This window comes from Hirundo rustica, chromosome 2, assembly GCF_015227805.2.
Source record: "Hirundo rustica isolate bHirRus1 chromosome 2, bHirRus1.pri.v3, whole genome shotgun sequence".
In the NCBI taxonomy this organism is placed as follows: Eukaryota; Metazoa; Chordata; class Aves; order Passeriformes; family Hirundinidae; genus Hirundo; species Hirundo rustica.
Window position 1 is genome coordinate 94328596 of NC_053451.1, and position 24175 is coordinate 94352770.

Genomic DNA, 24175 nt, shown 5'->3' on the forward strand with positions numbered 1-24175 from the left:
CAAGTAAGCTATAAAATAAATTAATGTCTCCAGGGACCTATCACTGGTGTGGAAGTTTCCACAGAGGCACACCACAAATTGCCAAGAGTAGGATTAGGATGTGAGCTGGAAATGTGTCTGTCGTCCCAGGTGTGTGCTTGTCCAGCACTGTGTGCATATAAAAAAAGCCAACGTAAGGATTCTTCAGCATAGAACAACTTGAGCATTGTTTAGTTTGTCCTTGAGATTTTCACTGCCAAAGTACCCTTAAGACAACATTTTACTGCCAGTGGTGTCTTCTGGTCAGAAATAATCAAAAGCTTTCTGTACTTTTACATGTGTTTCTTAGAGCCTATTGGAAATTTGCTTGTGATTCAAATATTTAAGAGGTGGTGCACATATTACAAGTGGCACTCAAAATAGAAAAGACCAAAGGAGTTTGTGAGTAAGGGAAAGGTTATGAAAATCAATTGTCCTTCTGCCTTTTACTTTAGAATGAATATTTTCTTGAGGTATTTGTAATTAATCATGACTGTTAAGAGAAAACAAAGCATTTTTAATGTAAATGTTGTTTTGTTTGCGTTTTTTTTTTTTTTAAATTTTATTTTTTTGTTTGTTTTAGTAAAAGGCGCATTTTTTTTAAAATGTTCCATTACTTCTCCACAATTATTTAAAAATTCTGGAAGTAATACATTGGAGGTTTTGCGATGATAAAATTCAGATGCTTTCTTTACAAAATAGTAACACACAGCAACTTAAAAGGAAGGAAGGATGTGAAAAATAAGACCAAAGGAAGAAGGATGCTGTCTTAATGACTATAGCAGAATCTTTGTGGTACTAGTTGCTTGATGTTTCCATCTTCCGACACATGCTATTTTTGTATAGAGTTTTTCCAAGAGGACAAATGGTGACTCTGTGATCTAAAAAGTGATACAAGGTACTGCTACATGAGACCTTGGTTTGAGCATTCTTATTTTTGATGTGTACATTTCAAGACATCTATTCAATACATCCTGGAATGGTGACATGCTTCTGAGATAAAAACAGATTTTTTTTTTTTTTTCTTTTTTGCAGTTAAAACCATCTGTTTTCCTAAGCAGCTCCTAACTTTAGTTTTGATATTTTGGATTATTTCAGAAAATCTGCCAAGTGTGGAGACATGAGATGGCGTTATAACATGGTGTTCTTAACAGAGGATGTAAAATTCTTACCATGTGAGAAATAAAACTGCCATGTTGAATATATATATGCATTACTAACAAGTAGTGATAAAGTCAGGGTCCTGACTCTTACTGAAGATAAGAGAATTCATGGTGATCTTGTTTTACTTAGAATTGTTAAATTCTTAAAGCTCTTTGACTCAGAAAATTAGACTGAGTGTAGTCATATTTACTAAACAAAAGTGTGCCAAAGCTGTGCTTATATGGCTAAATCTAAATGAGTAACAAGATTTTTCAAAGTTGTCAAATACTCTGAAGTTTCTGATTATAATTTTAGGTGATGTGATAGGTTCATCACTGTTGAAAGAAACTACTGCAGTGGTTTGATTCTACTTAGTGCCCTGTAAATTTGAAAATTGTGACGTCTATTTTGATTTGTACAGGAGATATTAATGTTAGTGCTGTGGCTAAACTAAACTTCATATGTGTTCTGTCCAATGGTTTCTCATTACTTATATTTTTTAAAATGGATGTTTTAAGTGTTGTCCCTATCCAGCAATATGCTTATTTAGTTCCTCAAAAACTGTTGGATGTTTAGAACCACTTGAAGGTATTTTGATTCACATGGCCTATTTAGCACCACTTTTGTCTCTTTTTTGAAGAAATTGTGGCAAGGAGTCAGATACTATGGGTGCATATCAAAATTAAAAAAACAAATGTATTTTTTTTTTCTGTCTGGGTTTATTTTTTGTTTTGGCAAACAGTATCCATCCTCCCAGCCATTCTGCTGGTGAGTACAGTTTGTAAATCACTGTAGAGTATGTTCCTTTTGTGAAACACTGTGGCATGGGTATGTCTGTGACTGCAGATGTTTGGATTCTGATTTCGGTTGAAGTCTGTGGAGATTAGTTTTGCCGCCTTTTTTTTTTTTTTTCTTTTTTTTTTTTTTTTTTTTTTTTTTTTTTTTTTATTTTTTTTTTTTTTTTTCCCCTGAATGTCCTTCTTCTCCTCCTTTTCCAACTTGGGACAACCTGCCTCTGTTCTTTGTGCTGCTTGTATTTGTCAACCAGAACTCCTAATCATAGCACACAGAATCTCATGAATTGGACGGGACCCAGAAGGATCATTGAAGTCCAACTCCTGGCCCTAGGCAGATTACCTGAAGGATCACACCCTGTGCCTGAGAGCATTGTCCAAACACTTCTTGAACTCTGTCAGGTTGGCGCAGTGACCACTTCCCTGGGGAGCCCGTTCCAGTGCCCAGTCACTCTCTAGGTGAAAAACCTTTTCCTGATATCCAGCCTAAACCTTCTCTGATACAATTTCAGGCCATTCCCTTGGGTCCTGTCGCTGGTCACCGCAGAGAAGAGATCAGTGCCTGCCCCTCCTCTTCCTCTCATGAGGGAGCTGTAACTGCAGTGAGGTCTCCCCTCAGTCTCCTCTTCTCCAGGCTGAACTGACCAAGTGACCTCAGCTGCTCCTCACACAGCTTCCCCTCAAGGCCCTTCACCATCTTTGTTGCCCTCCTTTGGACGCTCTCCAGGAGTTCAGTATCTTCCTTTTATTGTGGCACCCAGAACTGCCTCCAGCCCTTGAGGTGAGGCCATCCCAGCTCAGAGCAGAGGGGACAATCCCTCCCTTGCCCTGCTGGCCATGCTGTGCCTGATGCCCCCAGGACAGGGTTGGCTCTCCTGGCTGCCAGGGCACTGCTGGCTCATGTTCAACTTGCCATCGACCAGGATCCCCAGGTCCCTTTCTGTGGCACTGCTTTGCAGCTTCTCGTTCCCCAGTCTGTCCATACATCCAGGATTGCCCTATCCTGCACAGCAATGATGTTTTCCTGGTTTCCTTTCTCCACTCTAGGTGCTCCAAGTAGTGCCGGTCTGAAGTGATGCTCACTGAGTTCATGTCAGGTGATGATAGGGGTGTGAACCATTCCATTTCTGATGACTCTGGGAACTACTGGAATTCACAGTTTCATTACTAAAATGCTTTTAAATAAAGTTACTTCTGTTTCTTTCCAGCCCTGTATGTTATTTCAATTAAATGTTTTATTTTAATGAGGTACTTTTCAAATCCAAATTATTTTACTTGGTGATCAAATAAACTGTTAGAGACAGAGAATAATAAATACTGTAAAAACCTAATATAAATAAATATCCCCTTTAAAGCAAGCACCAGTGAAATTAAGGAAATTATTCCCTTGTAAAACTTCTGCTTATATTACATCTGGTGAAAATATGCTAATGTGTTGCACGCCACTACACTAATGGTTACTTAATCAGCAGACTGAATTGGCCCTAAAAACTTGAATTTTTTAATAATGGACTTTTTTCCTCTCTTTCAACTTCTTAATTACATCAAGTAGAAAAGATACATAAGCCAATTCAAATGGAGTTAACCATTTTCCTTGTGCAAAAAAACATGAGCTGAGCCCAAAGGAAATGTGATTTTAGTTTAAAAAGAATACTTTTTAATAATTACTCTGTTGAAATTTATATACTATTTTTGATCTTTACTGTGCAGATTTCTGATCTATAAGAGAGTCAAACAGATGGCATTTTTAAATTAATTTTAAAAAGCTAGAAGATAACAATAAGGTCACTTAACTCCAGAAGAATAATGCCAAAAGTGAAAGGCCCCTTGACAGTCATGAACACTTGCTATGCTATGTCTGCAAGGCAGCAGTCACAAGTTTAAGGTTATGGATAGGCAGGATTAATAACCTTTTGGTTAATGACACACTTTCATTAAGTAGAGGCAGTGATTTTAATGACTTCAGTTTTTAACTTGACATGCAGTGTAAATATGAGATTTTTTTAAAAAGTGTTATTTAGATGTGTGGTTTGAAGTGTGGTCTGTTCTAGGGAGTGATTTGGGAATACATCTGGCGCATTAAGGATGTTGCCATAAGAATGACATGTTCTGAACTTTGAGTTTTAATGTGACTTTTGCAGATGTGCTGGCATTGAAAGGCAGTCTCGTGATGTGACTTTGGGTGGTTTTGCTTACATTTATCACTTTTATTCCTTTTTTTTGAGGGCACTTGTTGCTTAAAATTGTCAATATTTGCATATTTTATAGTGAAATTATTAAGCTGAACATTTTTTTCATTCATGAATCTACGTGGAATATTCTGAAACAGCTAGACATTTATCATTTGTAACATGCTTTAATTCTAGAAAAATGCTGTTCTGTTAGGCCTGTGTGAGATTTCACATTTCTTTTGCACATGACTTGAGGACTTAGATTATCTGGGGATAATTTTCTTGAGTTTGTGCTGGTATGTTAGTACTGGGAACATACTGCAGATCACAAGGATGTATGCTTAAGGATGAAGGATAATTAGAAATTTTAAATTTCTTTCTAGATGTACTCTGGGTGACACATCTTCTAGAGTTGTTCACAGATTGGGAAGGTTTTTGGAAAGCTTAGTTTCGACATCTTTCTGAGTCCCCTGAGATTTGCTAATTGTGGTAGAAAGCCCTGCGTGTAGTGCCACAATGTTTGATCACCTCTGTAAGCAGGAAGCCTGGATAAGCTTGCAGTCACATTGCAAGTAACTGCTACAGTGAATTCAGCCAGTATCCATAATCATAGGAAGCCGTTCAACCTATTTTGAAAAAATATCTTACAAACCCAGATGAAATGGGGTTATTAAACATACAGGTCATACAGGTCTATTAAATAGAAAGTAATGATCACATTTTTTTCAAGAATAATTTGGATAAGCATAACTTTAGAGATACTTTCAACCTTCTTTCACAAATACAAATAAAAATGAAAGTACCTTTGTTGGTTACACTATTGGAGAAGGGAGTGTGATCAATAGTATTTTGGTTTAAAGGTAAATTCTGGGGATCTCCATCTTTTTCTGTCACAATAGCATGCAGTAGCTCATAATTCTATCAATCTACCAATTTATCTCATAGAATGATACATGCCTTTGCTAGTTAAAGTACTTGTGACACCTATGTCAGTCCTAAACACCCTGCATCAGACTGTTCCTAGACAGTTTTGCCTGTGGTCCTGTTTGCATTGTCTTGCCCCTCTACTATGGCAACATTTATTTGATTGACCTCATTTTGAAGGTAGTTCAAGGAACTAAACTTTACCATTTAAAAAAAAAAAACAGGTGGGTAAAAAGGCCACTGTGTTTAGTCTTCATATAGTTTAATTCCAGGGTGGGTTTGGTGTGTTGAAGTGGCAGGACAAGAGTAGGGTTGGGACTGCAGAAGGGAGAACAAACCTGTGTCAGGTCCCAGGCAGACAGGTCTCTGTGGCTTTACCCGTTGTGACCCAACCCTTCATCAAGTCTTGCGGAGGAAAGGCTTTTGTTGCTTCCTTCGTCTTGCCCTTTGGGTGCCTTATGCCTCTTATTGGCAGGATCTTTTTTTGGAAGAACTCTGAAATGGATACTCAGCCTGCTTCTATAATAGCCCATGTTTATTAACTTCAGGAAATTTTGATTAATTTTTTTTATGAAATATGCGATCTTTAGTATTGACCTTTCCCCGGATGAATGACCTTAAGCTTATTGTTTCTAATTCTAAATAACAAGCATGGATTTTGAAACCTATTTGTGTCTGCTTAATCCGTGGAAGATATTTTATTTCTGAAACATTATCTGTCTGCTTCTTACACTTTTTAAATAAGCTGCTCACAAAATATTTACAGCTGTATCTCAGTGTTCATCAATGTTTGGACTTCTGCTGACCTCCTGACATGCAGGAATACAGGTTAGGCAAAAGTTTAATTTTACTCAACTATAACTTTTCCATCACTCAGGAAGCTGCCATAGAAAAGAATGGATATTCAGCCTCTCTTCTAAACCATGTTATTTCCGTTTCTGCAATGAAAGCTATTTACTTTTCTTTTTGTACTTAATTAGTACTGCATTTTTGTAAACTGTCAGAGATATCAAGCACTTCCCTGGATGCTCATGAAGTATGCTTTTATTTACAAAATGCAGTCAGCAACTGAAGTGGTACAATAAAAATTATGTTGTATGCTTCACAAGAGGAAAAAAATCAATTTTTGTCAGCTTCCTGTCTAGTCAACAAAGAAACATAAAAGAAAGAGAGGACTGACAAGTTTGTTTCCTTTTGCGTCTGGCAAATGTTGCACGCCAAAATAATATTTCCTGTGGCTATTTCGTTCTCATGTTCCAACATTTCAATTTTTATTAAAACTGGATTTTCAAATGTCAATTTGGAAAAATATGGGTTAGAGAAAATTTTGTCTGTTTTTAATTTGGGCCAGACAAATAAATTAGAGTACATGTCAATAGCACTGGTTTTAACTTGCGACTTCATTTTAAAAATGGCAAAAGCGTCCGGTTGACCCGCCACATAATTAAAAATGAGTTCCATGGCTGAAAATTAATTTTAAAAATAAAAAAAAAGGTGTCTGACAATCATTCTAGGTTATTATTCAGTTACTTTTTAAATACAAATTGCTCTATAGTAGATATGTTTATTTGCTGTGCAACATGCACTTAGAATGTCACAATCCGGTCAAAAGTGAAAATGGTTTTTAGACTAAAGAGCTAATTTGCATAGGAAGACAGGGCACTATAGTTTCTACCAGAATAAATATTCTCCTATGTTTATGTAAGGGTGGAATTCAGATCAAGTTACAGGTTCAGGCTACAAGACTTCAGGGCAATATAAGCCACACTGATGATTTACGCTGCCTTTCTCTAAACGCCTTTATGCCCTAAGGCTCTTAACTACGAACTGAATCCAACACGAAGTGTAACTACTGCAAATGTGCATTTAATGAGACAGAGTGTGAGTTTAAACCATCTAATTTGTACCTAAGTCCCCTTTCCATGTATTTCTGATGTTCATTGGATGGACAAGGAAGACAGGCAACATCCTGAAAGAGATCCAATCCATCCACTCCCTGTAAGCCCAGCGCACATGAATGCTGTTAGCTCTTGCCAGTCACTGGAGTCATTGTTAGCTGTTATTCCTATGTTGTGATACTGCTGCTCATCAGGTAGGAAAAGATATGGGCTCCTCTCCATAGCTCCTAATTCTCAGAGAAGTTTTGCAGTCCGTAGGGTGAGGCTGTGGCAAAGCTCATTTTCATCATTTTTGTTGAAGTGAGGTGGAAGGGAGTCAAACTGTCATAAGCTATGGGTGTCCAAGTGTGTTTGTTAAAGACAAAGGCGTTCACTGAGGGAAGTATTGTCCTCCTGCTGGCATTATCTGTGGAGGAAGTGGAGCCAGCACCTTGCTCCAGATGTGAGGGGATGCCTCACATCACATTGTAAAGTCTTGCACAGCAGACCTGTGAACTGAAATAGTGATTTGGGGGCTACTTATCAATTATCTGTCCAGTTGCTGAAATTCATGTATGTTTTGAGGGTTGGGGGTTTTTTGGGGGGGTCTTTTTTTCCTCCTGTTTTCCTCTCTCTAGACTCTTTCTTAACAGGCATCACAACTTAGAAAAGCCTGAGTCTTACTGCTTAGCTGGTGCTTCTCGGAGAGGAATAAAGCATCCTTTGGGATCATTTCTTTGTAACAGTAAAGGAAAGAAAAAACCACATTTTTGACTTCTGGTCAATCATCTTTGTGCTTCTTAACAGGAGCTGCGTCTTCACTTCTTTGTTGAGCAAGGGCTTTTGTAAAATCACAAGCTTTGCATATAAGAGGAATATCTCTTGAAAGCTGGGACTTCTCAACAGTCAGACACATATGCATCTGGAGTCTTAAAATATGCAGTCATGTCCTTTGAAATGTAGCTTGAACTGAATGGATTATTTCTGGGGTGTACAGAGTCTTTAGGGGAAAAATGTTGGTGTGTCCTGAAGAGAAAGCAGCTCGTAATCAATGGCATTCTTGACTGGAGCAAAGGACAGAATTCAGTGGCCTGTCAAGGAGCAGAGAAAGCAATACTTCCCCTTACGGCTTTTTAGGAGTCCAAACAGATAAATGACTAGTGATTTGTGGCTCAAATTATCAGTGTAACTGAACTAAAGTAGTAAGATGGAGCTTAAGAGAGGGTGCCCAGATAGACTGATGACTGGCAATTTGTTGAAATATTTGAGAGAAAATGCATTGTGTAGACTTCTGGTACTGCTTCCAGTCCAAAAAATACGGTAGTAGTATATTGCAAATAGCCCAAAACCATATTTCATTTTAGGAAATACTCTTGCAATTTTAGACCTTCCCTCTGGTGCTGCAGTTTCTAGAGCTGAGTGTCTGCAACAAGTGGCTGAAATATTTCACTAAAGCAATTAAAGACAGTTGTGTTGTGGGGATTTTTTTGGTTTTTTTTTTTTTTTTTTCCCCTTTTCCCCTGTAGCAGTGATATTGTTATAGGATGAACCTGTTTGGAAGAACTTTGAGATCTGTGGAGAAGAAATGTGGGTTTATCAAATGAATTTTTGCGTATTTTGGCTGGCTGCTAAGTAGACTAAACATGCTACATGCTTTTTAAATCCTGTGTTTGACAAGGATGTTGAACTGCTGTGGTTACTACTGTTTCCAGAATACCATAAGGCTCTTAAAATGTACCAATTAGTTGCTCGTTAACAATCTTGTGATTCGTTGTTAAGTCTGCTTGCCAGAGTGAGGCCATTGCTACCATACCTGTCTCCTCTTCCCAGTGTTACTGAGGAGATGAGCAAGCTAGTGTTGTGAAGTGCAAACAATGTATTTAAAATTGTTTATATTGTTACCATTATTTCATTGTCAGAAGTTTTGAAAAAGTTGAGGCTCCTTTTAGAAGAAAAAATAACTTCACGTTTTACTCAAGAAATCACTTGGACAGTTCTGATAAATTTATGCAATAAAAGTTGCATATGTTCCAGTAAAATCTGCTAATCTTTAAATGTTCTATCTGACAGAGACCTCCTGGAAGGGTTTTACTGGCAAGTTGTATATGCCTCCAATGTGCCATGGAGGTCAGTGGAGTCTTCCATTAAGGTTTCACTTGTAAAAGCTGCAACATTTGACAGATATGGGCAATTTTTCCTGGTAAGGTCAGAAGAGGCTGTGCACTGGCGATGTTCGTGCCGTGCAGGTACAGCCACAGCTCCAGGAGTGATTGCAGCACTGCTCTGTCTGTGCTGAGGAACTGCTGCCCCTGCCCGTGCAGAGCCTTGCTGTGGGTCAGCCAAACCCACATAAAGCCGCATTGTTTCCTAGGTAATGCAAGTTCAGGCTTGGGGGAACCGAAGGGTGAAGAAGAGTAAGGATGGAAAGCAGAGGACTAAGAAGGAGCAAGTGGACCCCGGTCTTGCAGTGTCTGTGGCATGAAGGCAGGAGGCCTCCTGGGCAAGACTTTGCCTGTGGTGATGGTGTTACCTGGAAGAGCGCACAATCTCCCCCATCAGTGGTGGACCACCCTGCCAGAGGGTGGTAAGAGGAAATTAGGAGCTGCACAAGCGAAAACACAGTGCTCAGGGGAAAGCCCTGCTCGGGTGGTGTGAGCTGAGGACACGGCAGTCTGTGCTGGACTGTGTGTCATTTGGGTTTCTTCTCTGTGCTCAAACATAGAAGTCCGGTTTATCTTCTGTGCTTTTCTCACATTCTTTGGTGTGCATCCCAAATAAGAGGATATTGCTTCTCCGTTTATTTAGTCTAGGCGAGAATGGTAGAGGCTGAAGACCTCGGCTTCTCAGCACTGTATTTTTTAAAAGCTGTTACTTCTAAATGCATTGTTTATGTTGATGTTCATGTTTATCAGCTAGCGGAAGGGAAAGCACTGCTCATGGATGTGCTGTACACATTTGCGAAACGGCTTCACTGGCTTCCTGTGTATTTCTCCTGAGGCATCTCCTTTGCTTTTGGGTTTGTGAAAATGCCTTGCTTGATGGGGGCTCAGCTCAGGAGGCCTGCATCTCCCCTGTGGACTTGCTCTTTCAGTGCACTCCCCAGTGTAATGGGGACTTGCTTGGGTCAGACAAGTTTAAAGAGAAGACAGTGATTGGGTGGACAGTGTTGCAGAGGCGGCCTCTACATCAGGATCAAACCCACAGCAGCCACAGGGATGGCCCTGTGCCCTTTGTGGCTCATAGTGGCTCAGTCCTGGGGATGGTTGCCACCACGGCATCCATCTCTTACCTCATTCCCAACGCTGCTTAGAGAGGGCTGCTCCCTGTGAGAGGAGGGAAGTAGGGAATCCACCTTTGCAGTTCTCTCTCATCCTGGTTCTGCCTCCAGCCTGGGTCAGGAAAGCGCTGGGAGGTGGAGAGTGGCTGGGAGGGGCTGCATTGCCTGCTGAGCTAGTGGCCACCACCACCTCTTAGCCTTTGGCTAGTTTCGGTGGCATTGTGTTTTGCCTCCCTGCTGAAACTGTTTTGGGGCAGGTTTTCAACCACACTGAGCACTCAGACTTATTATGGGTACCCTGTGCTTATGGAAATGGGCTCGTGCACTGAACAGCAAAGGTACAGGGGCCAGAGAAACTCAGACATTTCTAGAAAGCGGTGAAGGCCTGCAGGTGTGGGTTTATTGAGAAGACAGCATGAAGACTGCCACCTGTCCTTCTTGCACCACCAGCCACCACAGCATTGTAATGACACTGTTTTCTTCTAGCCAGGTTATGGCTAGATCCAGCCTTGTACTTCTGGCAGGTGCTGTAGGTGGTTGTGTGGATCCATCCCATAAGGCAGCAAGGAAAGCAGACTTGTATGATTTGTTTCCAAGTCCACAACCTCCCTGCCTTATGAACAAGAAAGAAGTTTGATGTTTGGTTAGCCCTCCACTTGTATATACCGGAATTGGTAACCCCAGTTTCACCAAACACGCGAGTTACAAGACAGGGTGTTTGGATCTGTTCCATGCTAGACTTTTTTTGCAGTTCGCTTTGTGAGCTCCAGAGTAGTGGTCTATGAGGAGGGTGGTAAACTCTGCAACAGCCATGGCGGGGTTCTGCAACAGGATTTCCTGTCCTTTCTGCAGGTTTTTTCAAGTTAGCAAGATGAGGAATGGGAGTTTCTTACCTGTTATCAATTGGCTTCAGTTTGCCCATTCACAAAGTAGAAGAGCTGAGTGATGATTGTAAGCAGTAGTTACCATAATCAAAATTAGGAAGGGTCATGCCCTTTGAAATGTATTCCTGAAAGCACTTGTCACTGGATATTAGGAAGCCCTGGAACATGCTCTAATCCTCAGCTGTCAGTGAAGTAACACCAGTGACTGGAACACCAGAAGATCCTACTGGCACCTGGAATTTTTTTCAATTCTTTGAAAATATAAGTAAGAGTTCTTGTATAGGAAAAGGGTACCAAAAGGTACTGCTGGATAGATAGTCACTTGGTAAATGCAGCCTTCTCTGTTGGAGGCTGAGTGGTATCTGACCGTCCATGGAAATAGACCTGTTAGTAGATAATGCTCATGGGAGGCTTTTTTAGTTTGCATTCACAAACCAGTTACTTGCTTTGAGCCATGCAGTATAATGTTCTATAATGTGATTCTGAAAATTTCCCTAAGTAAGCAGATGCCTTGATTGTTTCCAGAGCTTCCTGTAAAAGAATGTAGCTAGAGGAAACAGTTGTTTTAAATGTCATTTTTGTCCAAATATGGAACAACAGGAATAACTATATTTCCTGTGAACTAACGGGAAGCCTCTTGGATTTGCATTGCTTTGTGAAAATGATGTTCATATCCCCAACAGGAAGGTCATATTCACAAAGTAGCCTTTAGGGTAGTCCCATGACCCTACCTCCAGGATAGACCCCTGGGGAATTTGGAAAAGAATGTGAAAAATGAGGTCCCATCAACAAAACATTTCAGCGCCAGCAATCTGATACTCTTTTGATTAAGAAGACACGACTCTTTTTCTAACATATTTTAAGTGAAGTACTTCCACCTGATGCTAATTTACAAAATAAATATTTCATGAATAATTAATTTAAAATCTAGTAAATTCTAAATTTTTTCTAATATTCTCATGAGTGACTAAAGTACACTGGAGATAGATAGGAATCTGTGGTCTGTCTGCAATTTTTGTGTGAACATCCTGCACGATTCTGGTAATACTAAAAACAACAACAAAACAACCCTCCCACCAGCCAAACAGAAAAACCCTGCCAAAAATATATGAACAACCCCCTCCTGTCCCAATAGCCATAACAATTTTTTTCCAATCGTATTTTATAGAGTTCTTCTTAAAATTAGATTATCTTCTGAAAATTGTACAAGGCTTTTCTCAGACTCACAGAATATTCTGAATTTGAAGGTGTCCACAAGGATTATTGAGTCCAGCTCTTAAAGTAAATGACCCCATACAGGGATTGAACCCACGATCTTGGTGTTACTAGCACCATGCTCCAATCAACTGAGCTAAACTTTTAAATAAAACCAGAGCTGAATTGTTGTAATTAGTTCAAATTTCATCATGCACAGCAATACTTCAGAGAGTGATTTGCCATTCCTTTCAGATATGATGAATGTGTTAATTTGGAATTTCAGATGCTAAACTCAGTTTCCCTGAGACTATCAGGACTCCTTAACCCATGCAGGTAGTTATGAAGTGCCCCAGTTACCCACTGTGTAGGTTTGTTCCAGGTGATTCTTCATCTGGTCTAAAGCAATCCCCAAAAGATATGTTAGGAGCAAGGCTCTGCATTTACAGAGAGAAACGAGTGGGGACCCCTTCTGCTTCCTCCTGTTACACTCAAGTACATCAGCCTACAACCAAAGAAGGTCCTTCAGGAGAATGAGTATTTTAATTCTTAAGTTTAATGAGCTTTTGGAGATTATTGGGTTGCATGTATTTCCCTTGCTTAAACACGGGCATCTGGTGCCTTTAGAAATATCGCATAGACCAAGCAGATACGACCAGGAACCTAGGGGAGAGCTGTTCCCACCTGGCCTGGCAATTGTAGGCAGGTGATATCCCACAGGACATCTGGAATTGCATTGTTCTGCTGTCCTCTGTGAAGACTGGATCTGCAGAAAACTGAAATGACACAACCAAGAACTTTAAATAGCTACTGCATGACAGAAGCTTCCAGTCACTGCTGACAAGAGCTGAACTTCATTTAGTGACCTAGAGGGTTAAAGCTTCAAAACCAATAAGTCTTCCCTCGGTTTGGGGAATTCCCTGAACAGTCATAACTGGAGTCTACCCATGATTTGCTGGGAAAAAAATAAAAAAAGAGAACATGAAGATAAGCTGCCAACTGTGGTTTGTGGAGGTTTTCTTTGTTTGTTTTGTTTTTTAATAATGAGAAAAATAACTCTGGAGAGGAGGAAAGACTGGAGCTTGCTGGCATAAAAAATACCATAAAATTTTTCCTTTTGTTTGCTATTTTTCTCTCTGTAGACACCTGAAATTGATGGATTTACAAAAGAAATGAGAACTATGCCCAGCTTCTGGTCTTTGCTTTAAGTCCTCAAAATGAAGGAATAGCAGATGTTCCTTTTCCTGAACCATTTTAAAAGTTGAAGTTCAAATAATCAGTCCAGAAAAACTGGCTTTGTATCAACTCCTTTAACGGTGTATAACAAAATTTTGCTAATTGCTAAGACAGTGTGGATTGTGTGTTTGTTTGTTTGTTTGTTTTCTTCTTTGTTCTAGCTAAGTGTAAGTCAGGAGTTTTAGCTACATGATTTTTTTCAAAGTTATTAATGAACTGTAAAATCAGTTAACAAAATACTAATTTTAACTGGAATATAGCAGTGGTTTCCTCTAGTGGTACTTTTCACACAAAAGAGCGGTTCTGCTAATTCGGTAGTTCTATCTAAAGGGTGAAGACAAGAATAGTAATACAGCCAGGGAGCTATTTTGACATTCTGGAAAGAGACGAAAATATGAGAGGAATGCAAGATAAGTGTCCTGCAGTTGGCATCAACTCCCTATTTCTGTATTTGGTGGGATGTGAAATGTGAAGATATTATTGATCCAGCTCACATGTCATCTACATGACTTGTGTGCACGTGTGCTGAGGAAGAAGTGTTGTGTCTGCTGCATAGGGATAAATCTCCCTTGGGCTTCCAAGAGACTGGCTTTACACAGAGGTGGAAAGGGATTGATTTGTGGAGAGAGGAGACTCAGACTTAAAGTTGTCACTGTCAAACAGCCCTCCTATTGGCCTAGCCTTTCTTGTGTTTCAGCTTGAAACTGCTATTGGAATTCAGCTCAAATTGGGGTTTCAACTAAAGGAATATAGAGTGAAAAATCTACACTGTTTATTCAGAAAACATCATCAGTTCAAGCATCCCATCTAAACAGAAATTGTCATTTTATAGTGAATGAATCATGAGATGAAGTAATTATTATTATTATTACCTTTTTGAAGAACTTTGGCTATGAATTAGGTAATTTGTGAATAATCAGAGGATTTTAATAGCTCTGCTAGCCTCTCCATTCACTTGTTCACAGGATTTTCTGTGATTTGAAAGACACTGTATTTTGTGCAGGAGAAGTGACTGTGTTCCCTGGAATGAGATTTTTAACATGAACAGAGTGAAGTAAACCGGGAGAAGTTAATTAAACTTTTACCTTACATTTGTGCTTTACAGGCTACAATGTGAACTTGATTGATACCTGAGCAGTTAGCCTAAGCTGGTGGCTGCTCAGCAACTGAAATTCAGTAAGCAGAGCCTGAGGTGATGTTGTGGGAAAGAGAACTATATTTTGTCTTGAGAAATGCACTTCTGTAAGAGAGTGTAGCTTCCAAGAACTGACTCTGCCTTTGTATTTTTTTGGAGATGTCTGTAGCCTCCAGAAATGGTGCATTTCCAAATATGGCAGTCGTCTCCCTCCCAGGCTGCTCCTCTGGCTGTTCGCATCGTTTTGTGCAAGTTCCAAGCAGTAGTCCTCAAATGCCAGGAAAGTAGCTGGACGTGGAAAAACAGGGCAGAATGCAACAAGTCTGTAGCTGCGATCTGACAGATGTCTTACAGGCTGCGTTGCAGAGCAGAGTTTGTTCCCTCTGCTGCAGGGAATTTTAGCAGCTTTCTCAGCTCTGTCACTGACAGGGCTTAAGGCTTGTAAGGCTCAGTATGTGGGTCGTGGGGAGCTAGAGGTCCAGACTGGGATGCCCATTCATGAGCAGGACTTTTTTTGAACTATATGCTTATGTGATAGAAAATGTGTGTCCTTTAGGCAAACACTCAGGCTGCATGTAGCACCTCTGTGTGTGTCATGTTGAAGGGACGCAATCTTTTTATAGTTTAATACTGATTTGCTGGGATGATTCACTAAGCTTATCAGCTGCAGACAGTCTGGGAGAATGAAATGGAATGGAAATGCTTGTCAAGAAATGAAACAATTTGCATCACTAAAATAAGCTTCTGCTTCTGGGCAGACTTATATTTTGTGGGCGGAGTAAGATAAAATTAATATCCTCTAATGTTACATGAGAGGCTGGCTTGTGATGCAAGGAAGCTATGGCTATTTGAAAATTGCGAGTGTGCCATGCAAAATAGGGGAGGTACCTGGTGCAGTGCACCTGGCCAAAATCTTTGGATTAGCCTGTAGCTGGCTCCTAGGCAAGGGATAAAGAGCCTGCCTTTTCATCTACCACTCCCCCCACAGATTATGCTTCCTGCCCAGCACTGTTCCTTCTCTGTTTTGGCACTTGGAGGACAGCAGTGATTGTTCCAAGCTCTGTGCAGTTTCTGGGGAAGGCATTGTCTCAGTGAGGGTGTCTGGGAGATATGACAAAACTACTTCTCTCTACTCTATCTGTCTCATTATATCTAGTCATATGTAGTGGGAAATCATTAAGTGGATTATTCCTGTCATGAGACTGATTTAAAACCAAAGTTTAGAAAGGAACAATAATTTGCATAGTTTCAGTTTAATTGCCTTTTGATGATTCCTGTACTTGCTATAATCGTCCTTCTCTCTTCCAACATCTCATTACTGAAGTGCCCCTTTGACCTTTTCAAAGTGACCTTTGATCCCCGAACTTCTTCCAGTCTGGCCCTCCCATCTTCCCAGGCAAACAGGAGGGAAAACCTCATACTTCTTCCTAGTATAGGCCGAATGTTATCACATTGTTCAGATTCTAAATGCATTTTAGTAGGTAAGGATAAGGCTGTCATCGTTGGCCAACCTCCCACCCACCCACAGAGGTTGCAGTCAGTGATAGCAGGAGATGATGTTTCTGTAAAGTAAAGGCAGCGTTTTGTACAGCAGGTGCCTGTTCTGGCGTAGCAGGCTGCAGCCCCTGCCCCAAACAGGACCTTGTGCAGTTGTGCTCCCTGGTGCTCAGTACCTTCTTACCTACCTTGCCTTCGGTTATTCTAATTTGAAGCATTAAGAAACAGGAAAAATTGAATATAATGGACTCATTTTTGTGGGGACAAAAAGAGGGTTGAAAGCACAAGCCCATTCTTCTGGCTATGCTAAATTTGAGAACAAAACCATACTTCAATAACAACATGATTTTTTTTCTAAAACAGCGCACGTTAAATAATAGGCAGAAGGAAATATGCAGGGATTAACTTGAAAACAGATGTTTATAATGATTCAGTGACTTACGTTAAGTACATTCCCAGATGCAATTAAAACAGACTTCTTCTGCATTTAGGGGGTGTGTTGATAAAACTGATAACATTCTACATGATCCTGAAGAAGGAAGTATGAGCTGCAAGCATGCGTCCTCCAGCTGAGATCTCATCAGGTCTGAAAAACTAAGAGAGGTCACGCCAGGTCACTTCTTGTAATGGGAGACCCAATGTTTTTCCAGGCATAACCATGTCCTGCAAGGAGTAAAGCCAATTATTCAGTGGGTGGCACTTTTCCCTTCTGATCCTTACTGGGGTTGCACTGCAGCATGTCTTGGTGATGTTTTCAGATCCAGTTGTCTTTCTGCATTATATGACAAAAACTCCTTTCTAATCATGTTATTTTTCACCTTTGGGTGGATTTATAATATAACATGGTAAAATGCTATAATAATGTAAGATAAAAAATTTAACTATTTTTGCTTTATGTCAGTATGGAGAAAATTCTTCTTCAAGAGGCAAATTCAGTGGATGTACATATACAAAAAAATGGAATCAACAAAAGCAATAAATTTTTCAGGAGATAGCACTGTAGTTTTACTGGATAGCCTTTATTATATATATGTGGGGTGTTTTTTTTAGCTTTAAAACCCCATTTCTCTTTGATGCTTTACTTTAAAATAAATTGTACTTAACAAGTAAAAATGTTACTGTATTATTCAACTTTCTGGGGTAATATTTATTGGTCTCACTGGGGGGTTTCCAAATTCAGAATGGATTAGGTACATTTTCTTTTCATTTCCCAGAAGTACTGATATCCCAGTAGACTGTGGAGCCTGCAGGTGTAGAGGGACAGGTGCCCAGCATCTGTGCTGAAAACTGTCTCAGGGGAGGTGCTGTCCCTGACTGTATCTGAATAATGGCCTGAAGGAGCTGCTGAAGGATCTCCTGTGCGTTGGTGGAATATTCACTGATACAGATGTTTTGCTTCTTTTCCTCATAGTTTGTTTCTGAGAGGCATGGCAACAGTAAAAGCAATTGACTGCTGAGTTGCTTACCAGTTGCTTCATGACTGTGAGGAGGGAGAGTAGAGAGTAGCCCTCATGTACTTAAGAGCATCTTTGGTAACACAAAGCGACTGTAAGATTTTACCTGTGCACCAGTTAATCTGACTTTCCTCATGTTACCGTATGGGCTTAAGCAAACATTCCCTGCACTGACCAGCCTTGCACCAGTGGGGTGCTGCAGACATTCCTGGCTCATTGCAGTATGTTCTGCCTGTCACCCAGTTCAGACATTTCATTCTCAATTTCTTTTATTTTCAGGGATGTTCCGGTTGTGGAAAATGTGATTGCAGTGGAGTAAAAGGGCAAAAGGTAAGTCAGCTCTATCTACTTCATTTTCTTGCCTATTTCAACCACAGGGCATAAAATCTCCTGGGAATCAGGTGAGCCATTGTGTTCAGTGGAGGCTTGCCCTGCCAGGGGGCATTGCCAAGGGAGCATTCCCACGTTCTGCCAGCAGGGTTTTGAACTGCAGGAACTCTGTGTCTGTGGCTGCAGAGGGCAAGAGGGTGAATGCCCTCACTCTGGAGTGAAGCTCCTGGCCCAACATGGCCATGCCCTCTCTCCTTCCCCATCAAGTGGGATGCTAACTCTCCCCTTTCCCTCACCTCATCTCCAGCCTCTTCAGTGGGTAGCAGGCTTGACCATCTCTGGAAGTGAGACAAGAGTTCAGTTCAGAAATGCTCCTCTCAGCATGCCATGCAGATTGCTCTCCAGGATGGCTGTGATGCATCACAATCAATGTACCCTGACCAGGGTTAGCCCTGGGAGGCAAAGACTTGCTGTAAGAAGAAGGAGGTTAATGATCAACTTCGATACAGAAGGGTGTTGCAGGTCAAAAAAAAAAAAAAAAACCCAAAACCAACAACAACAAAAAACAAACCCCAAATTAAAACTTTTGACAGAACCTTGCAAAGGAGTTTTAAAGTTCCTATTCAGTCATCCAGACTTCTTGCATATGAAACAGGAAAAGGCCCTCTAAAGTCTTCTTTTAAGTCAGTAACAGTGAAGAAAAATTATAGCACATTTAAGCATTCCGTGAATTCCCCCTGTAAATTACCTGCTTTTGTAAATATTGTAGACATTCAATCACTCTCCTTATCTCTCCCAGTTTTGCTTGTAGAGATTTTAATCTATGATGCGTTCTCTTGTGCGTGCATATGTGCTGTACATCTACCATTATAAACTAATGTAAACCAGTTTTATCATCCTGTGGTTGCTTTGGGTATGCTTTTTGAGGTAAGTTGTTTAGGTCGCCCAAAGGAATGCTTAGAGGAGATGGAGGGGGGTTGTTTGCTTTTTTGTTTTGGGGATTGTTTTGTTCCTTGAAATAAACAGACAGCTGGTGTTCTGCGTTGTCTCAAAGGCAATAGCTGCATATTTACTGATGATGGATTTAAGATTGTCTGTTTCTTTGGTGTTTTCCAGAACTAGGAATGTAAATTACTTAATTGGTGGCCCAAGCAAGATAATTTTCTTTGTAACAGAGCATAAATTAATTTGTGATACAGATAAAAAGTGTCAAGGTCTGAAACATCATTCAGATGGAGTCTCCTTTTTAAATGACCCATTAGTGTCTGTTCAATAAAAATTCAACTATATATTGAAAACAAATACAGCAAAGATTTGGGAAAGGTTTGGAACTGTGAATTTATTCCTTGATAGCTTGATCTTATTGTTCAGTAACAAGTAGGAATGAGTCACGGTAGAATGAAGGAGACATGTTATAACTCTTTTGATGAAAGACATCAGTTTTCAGTTCATAGAGTGTGCCAGCATCTTGTAACAAGATAATTTAAAAAAAGGATAGCTTGGGGAAATAAATAGTATTAAACCTTACGCTTCATTTATTTCCAGCTGTGTTCCTGTCTGTTTGCTAGAGCTCTTGCTGGCATTTTTCATTTGCATGTCCAGAGTCTCAAATGTTCTCTTTAAAAGAAATAGCTGTTTGTCTGATATGCTAGAATTCAAAACTACCTCACATTAATGTAGGCTGTTTAAAAATGTTGATGAGAGCAGTAGCAGAAGACATATTAAATTCCAGTGTGTCAGTGTACTCTCCACTCTTCCTAATGGGTTCCATCACAAATTTCTCTGACTTTAATCAGGTGTATAGTGAAGTAGTCACATAATTTTAGACTGTGTAGGAAAGGCAGTTATTGACATTAGAGACATCTAGACAGGTGAATAAATAGTTATACCTAGAAAACCATCGTCAAGAAAGGCATTTGAAGGTATTTTGGAATGCATTTAATGTATGAACGTAACGTGCATGAACCTGGTTCAGATCAACGCTTGCTCATTATGTTAACTCTGTTTCAAACATACTTAGGATTTTGAACAGAAAACTGAGTTTCATTTAAAGAAAATCTGCCCCCTGCCCTTCAGCCCTGTGTAGTTTTTCATCCTGATTCATTGTATTTGATGCCTTTCTAGAATAAGGAAAGCCTGCCAATTGGTCCCAGGCCTAGAGACAGAACCTGGTGAGGGAAAGTAAGCGGAGGATCCTTCCTGCTTGCTTCTGTAATATTTCTGTAAATGGTGCTTATAACAAATGCATTTGGATTTGAAACGTGTCCCTGCTAAATTTGGTTCCCATTAGCACGCACATCAGTAATGGTACCTATTCAAACATCTATGTGAATATTGCTTAATCAGAGGACAGATTAGAAAGACTGATCCTAGCCAAGATCTGGGCTAGGAGGAGGCTGCCATGCCCAGCTCCTGTGGTACCCCAGGAGACCACATAAGAGAACATCTGCTCTCCACGTCTCATGTGGGAGCACGTATCCACTCTACCCTACACCATCCACAGCCAACATTCTGCCTACACTGGAAACCCTTTTGATCTGGCTCCCATGCCGTGCAGAAGTGCACAAACGCTGAAGGGCCTTTTCCAATCCTCCCACACTCTTCAGCAATCCACCCACACCACTTCACTGCCATGGGAGCTTCAGGAGCTGCGGAAGTGGGTGCTGGGTTTACTCTTTAATGCCTTAATTATTAACAGCTGGAGAGATATTTCCTACCGTAGTGTGGGAAGAAGTTCCAGACCCAGAAGTTCCAGACTGGGGTTTAATTAACATTCATTTGGCCAAGTAATTATACTTATGATCTCATCAGAAAAAGTGCTGAAAATGATATTTGACTTAAAAGCTGTGAAATGCCCAGGAAATAGTACCCAAGGGCACGTCAGAAATGGAAGAGTAAATTACATTGCCATATTTTTCTTTCTTCTTTGAGAATAATTTCATCAATATGATGGCCATATTTAGAGTACATTTAATATGTTCTCTCATCAGACTGTTTCCATGAAAATTGCATTTCTATGCCAAACTCCTTTAACATGACTCATACGTTATCAAGGGCATATAATTGACAGATTCTAAGGGTTTTCATCCCTTTCAGAAAATTCAGAAAGTGAGCATAATTGCAACAGATGGCCCTTATCCTATAAAGCCTTTATTATTAAACTGAACATCAAGCTGTTGTTTTAAGCTATATAATGTCAAATATCATATATTTGCCAAGCAAAAGGTACAGAAATTTTAGAAAAGCATAATATTGCTAAAATAATAAATAATACCTTACTGTTTTCCATTAGAGGGATTAACCTAAAACATCTTCATTTATTACCTCTTACACTTTTTATTTGGTTTTCTGCATAACTTGACTGTTCTCTTAAACCTCACTGAAGTGTGAGATCAGTTTTAACTGATTAGAATTTTGAATGCTTGCCGGCATGTTATTGAGCTACTCAGAAGAAGACTGAAGCTATGTTTTCTCCTTTATGCCCAGCTAGATTTTGAGGACAGTTTCAAGCAGCTGTTGAGATAAGAAGTGCTAGCTGTTAGTGTGTGCAGAAAAAACACGTTAAACATTTAATTACCATTCAGAACAAAGACCGCACAGAGATGAGTAAAATTCTCCATGCACCAGCTTTCTCTAAAAATGTTCCTTCTCTCATTCATGACCATTTGCACTACTTTTACTCTGTATCAGAAACATGTGTAAATGGAGGCAACACTGGAACCTTGCTGTAAATAATGCAGAATGATTAATCTTAGACTTATCAGTTAGAATGCACTGAAGTATAAATCCTCATTCTTTAGTATAAATATTTTATGATTTCACTGTCTTAACATCACCCACTGAAAGTTGAAGTCAACAAGAATATCAAGAATGCTTTTGCCATTGAGCATGTAGTATTGCTATTAAAAGAAAAAAAAAAAACAAACCCAAAACTTTGCTAAGTAGAAGATAAGAATAGAATTACCTCTTAATGTAACTGCTGGTTTTGACATTTTTATTGTTTGAAAGCAGGAAAACTTGAGCAAATAATTTTATTTTGGCATATATTTGTTTCCCTAATTCTGAGACTGTATTATTACACATACATAAATTTTAATTCTTTGTTTGCCTTGATGGGTGCATCACCCCTGTGTGGATTGACAATGCTGCAGAAGTACACAGACTGGCTTTGCTTGAGGTATTTTGGATCTGGGAGCCAGGTAGCTCTGACTTAGACTGAGAGTCAGTGGGACATCTCTGGCGTTCCCCATCAACAGGAGCAGAGACCAGTGTTTTCTCTCCTGCACACTTCTACAGCCTTAAAAATCACACATGGTTTTGGTGTCTGCAGGGGATTGTGCTTCTCTCTTTGTTCTGTGTAATGAAGTGTTGACTGTTGCAGTGGACTGGGTCCCTGTATTTTTTTTTAAGGTTTACCAGACTGGGAGGACCTTTGAGCATTTTCTGTCATTTTACATATCAAAAGATAGAACAAAAATATTTCTAATATTGATCATTTAACACAATATAAACCCTCTTGTTGGAGAGAAGCCCTGGCAGTCAGCCGCAAGATCACTATTAAGTACTTTGAGTTTCCTTGACAATATATCAGAGTCAACATGTCAGTTCTTTTAGTGGAGCTAATCAGTAATCATTAGATCTGTGCTTTTCATAGTCAATCTTTATTAGACTTTTTAAAATCAAGGATGTTAATTTTTTTTAATCACTTTTCATTGATGCTGTTTGGTTTTAGTAAGCACTGCTCAGTGTTCCTATTTAAGTCCCCTGAGAACAAGAGGACAAAGTTTTAAGCTGCACCAAGGGAAATACAGGTTGGATATTAGGAAAAAGTTTTTTGTGGAAAGAGTGATCAAGTACTGGAATTGTCTGCCTGGGGAGGTGGTGGAGTCACCATCCCTGGAAGTGTTTAAAAAAGACTGGATGTGGCACTCGGTGCCATGGTTTAGTTGAGCTGTTAGGGCTGGGTTGGACCTGATCTTGAAGCTCTCTTCCAACCTTGTGAGTCTGTGATTCTGCTGTAGGAACTTTGTGTCCAGCAGCAGTTTATTCCTGAGTTGGAAGGACCATGAACTGGGGACACTAAGGAAACCACAACCAAATAATGTACTCTGGAGATGGCCATAAAGTTGGAAAGAAGGCTGACAGGCAATGTGGGAGGCAAGAATGTGTCTGCAGTCTGGAAAGGGCTAATAGATAACATGAAATCATCTAATTATGCCAGAAAGGACAGACTCAGAAGACAGTAATAAAATAAGCAAAGATACTGATCAGCTGCAGATCTGATGTTCCCTGTTTCACAAGGAAACTAACTTGTGATTCATAAATATTTTTGAAAGTCAGGATATTGTCACAATGTTTTTTGCCAATTCTGCTTTGACAGTAGTACACTTTTATTGATTTGTCCTTTACTCAGAGAAAAATAATCTTTTGAATTCAAATCAGGGAAAAAGAACATCACATTTCATGAAGAGAGCTGCTATTCTTGAAAAAAACCCAAAATATCAAACAACTTTGAATAATATTGACTGTGATATGCTAAACGTTGAAAAGTTTTCTACTCTTTCCCAGCTGTCAGACCAAACTGCTAAGCAGCACCTGAAACCATCAGCTTTTCTTAGTTTTAAATAGTTATGGGAATCATTTGTCCCAATTGTCTCTGGCAACATTTTCTATGTTAAGGTATATTTTTGCACTCAGTACAGTGGATATCTTTGATTAATACAAACCAGTGGGTTACATTGATCAATTTATCTCTATGGAAAGAGGGGTATAAAAGCAGTAATATTATGTGCTGAGAGACGCTCATATTTAGTTTTCAGAGCTGACTTCTGAAGGTATTCACAAAGTAGTATTTCATTTGGCACAACATGACCTTTTAAGCAGCTGTGGCTAGATGCATTACCTTTGATTATAAGAGTATTGGCGCAATGAGCTCAGGCTCTATTCTTCATGGAATAAAACATGCTCACAGGGCTTGATTTTAAATTTGCATAACAACTGTTAGTGTATGCCTTCATTATAGTTTCTTGAAGGGTTACAGAGCCTTAGCTTGATCTGAAGTATGTGAGCCTTCAATGAAGTCCGTAAGTTTTCCCCAGTGTGAGATGAGAACAAGATATGAAAAGATATGCAAGATCTCTGCTGCTTTGAAACCCTCATGCTCGGGAAGTGGAGCTGCCCAGTGTCTGTGCAATACCTGTGCATAGCTTGAAATCTTCCTAAATTTAAAATTATGTCCGTA

General features: G+C 39.7%; 1 protein-coding gene across 1 annotated transcript in view; it reads left to right on the forward strand.

Annotated features, from left to right (window-relative positions):
• COL4A1 (collagen type IV alpha 1 chain) overlaps positions 1-24175 on the forward strand; it is a 120452-nt gene that overhangs the window by 31004 nt on the left and 65273 nt on the right. Inside the window, exon 2 of the mRNA XM_058419188.1 lies at positions 17884-17934. Within this exon, the coding sequence (XP_058275171.1) occupies positions 17884-17934 (51 nt within the window). The remainder of the gene's footprint in view (positions 1-17883; positions 17935-24175) is intronic.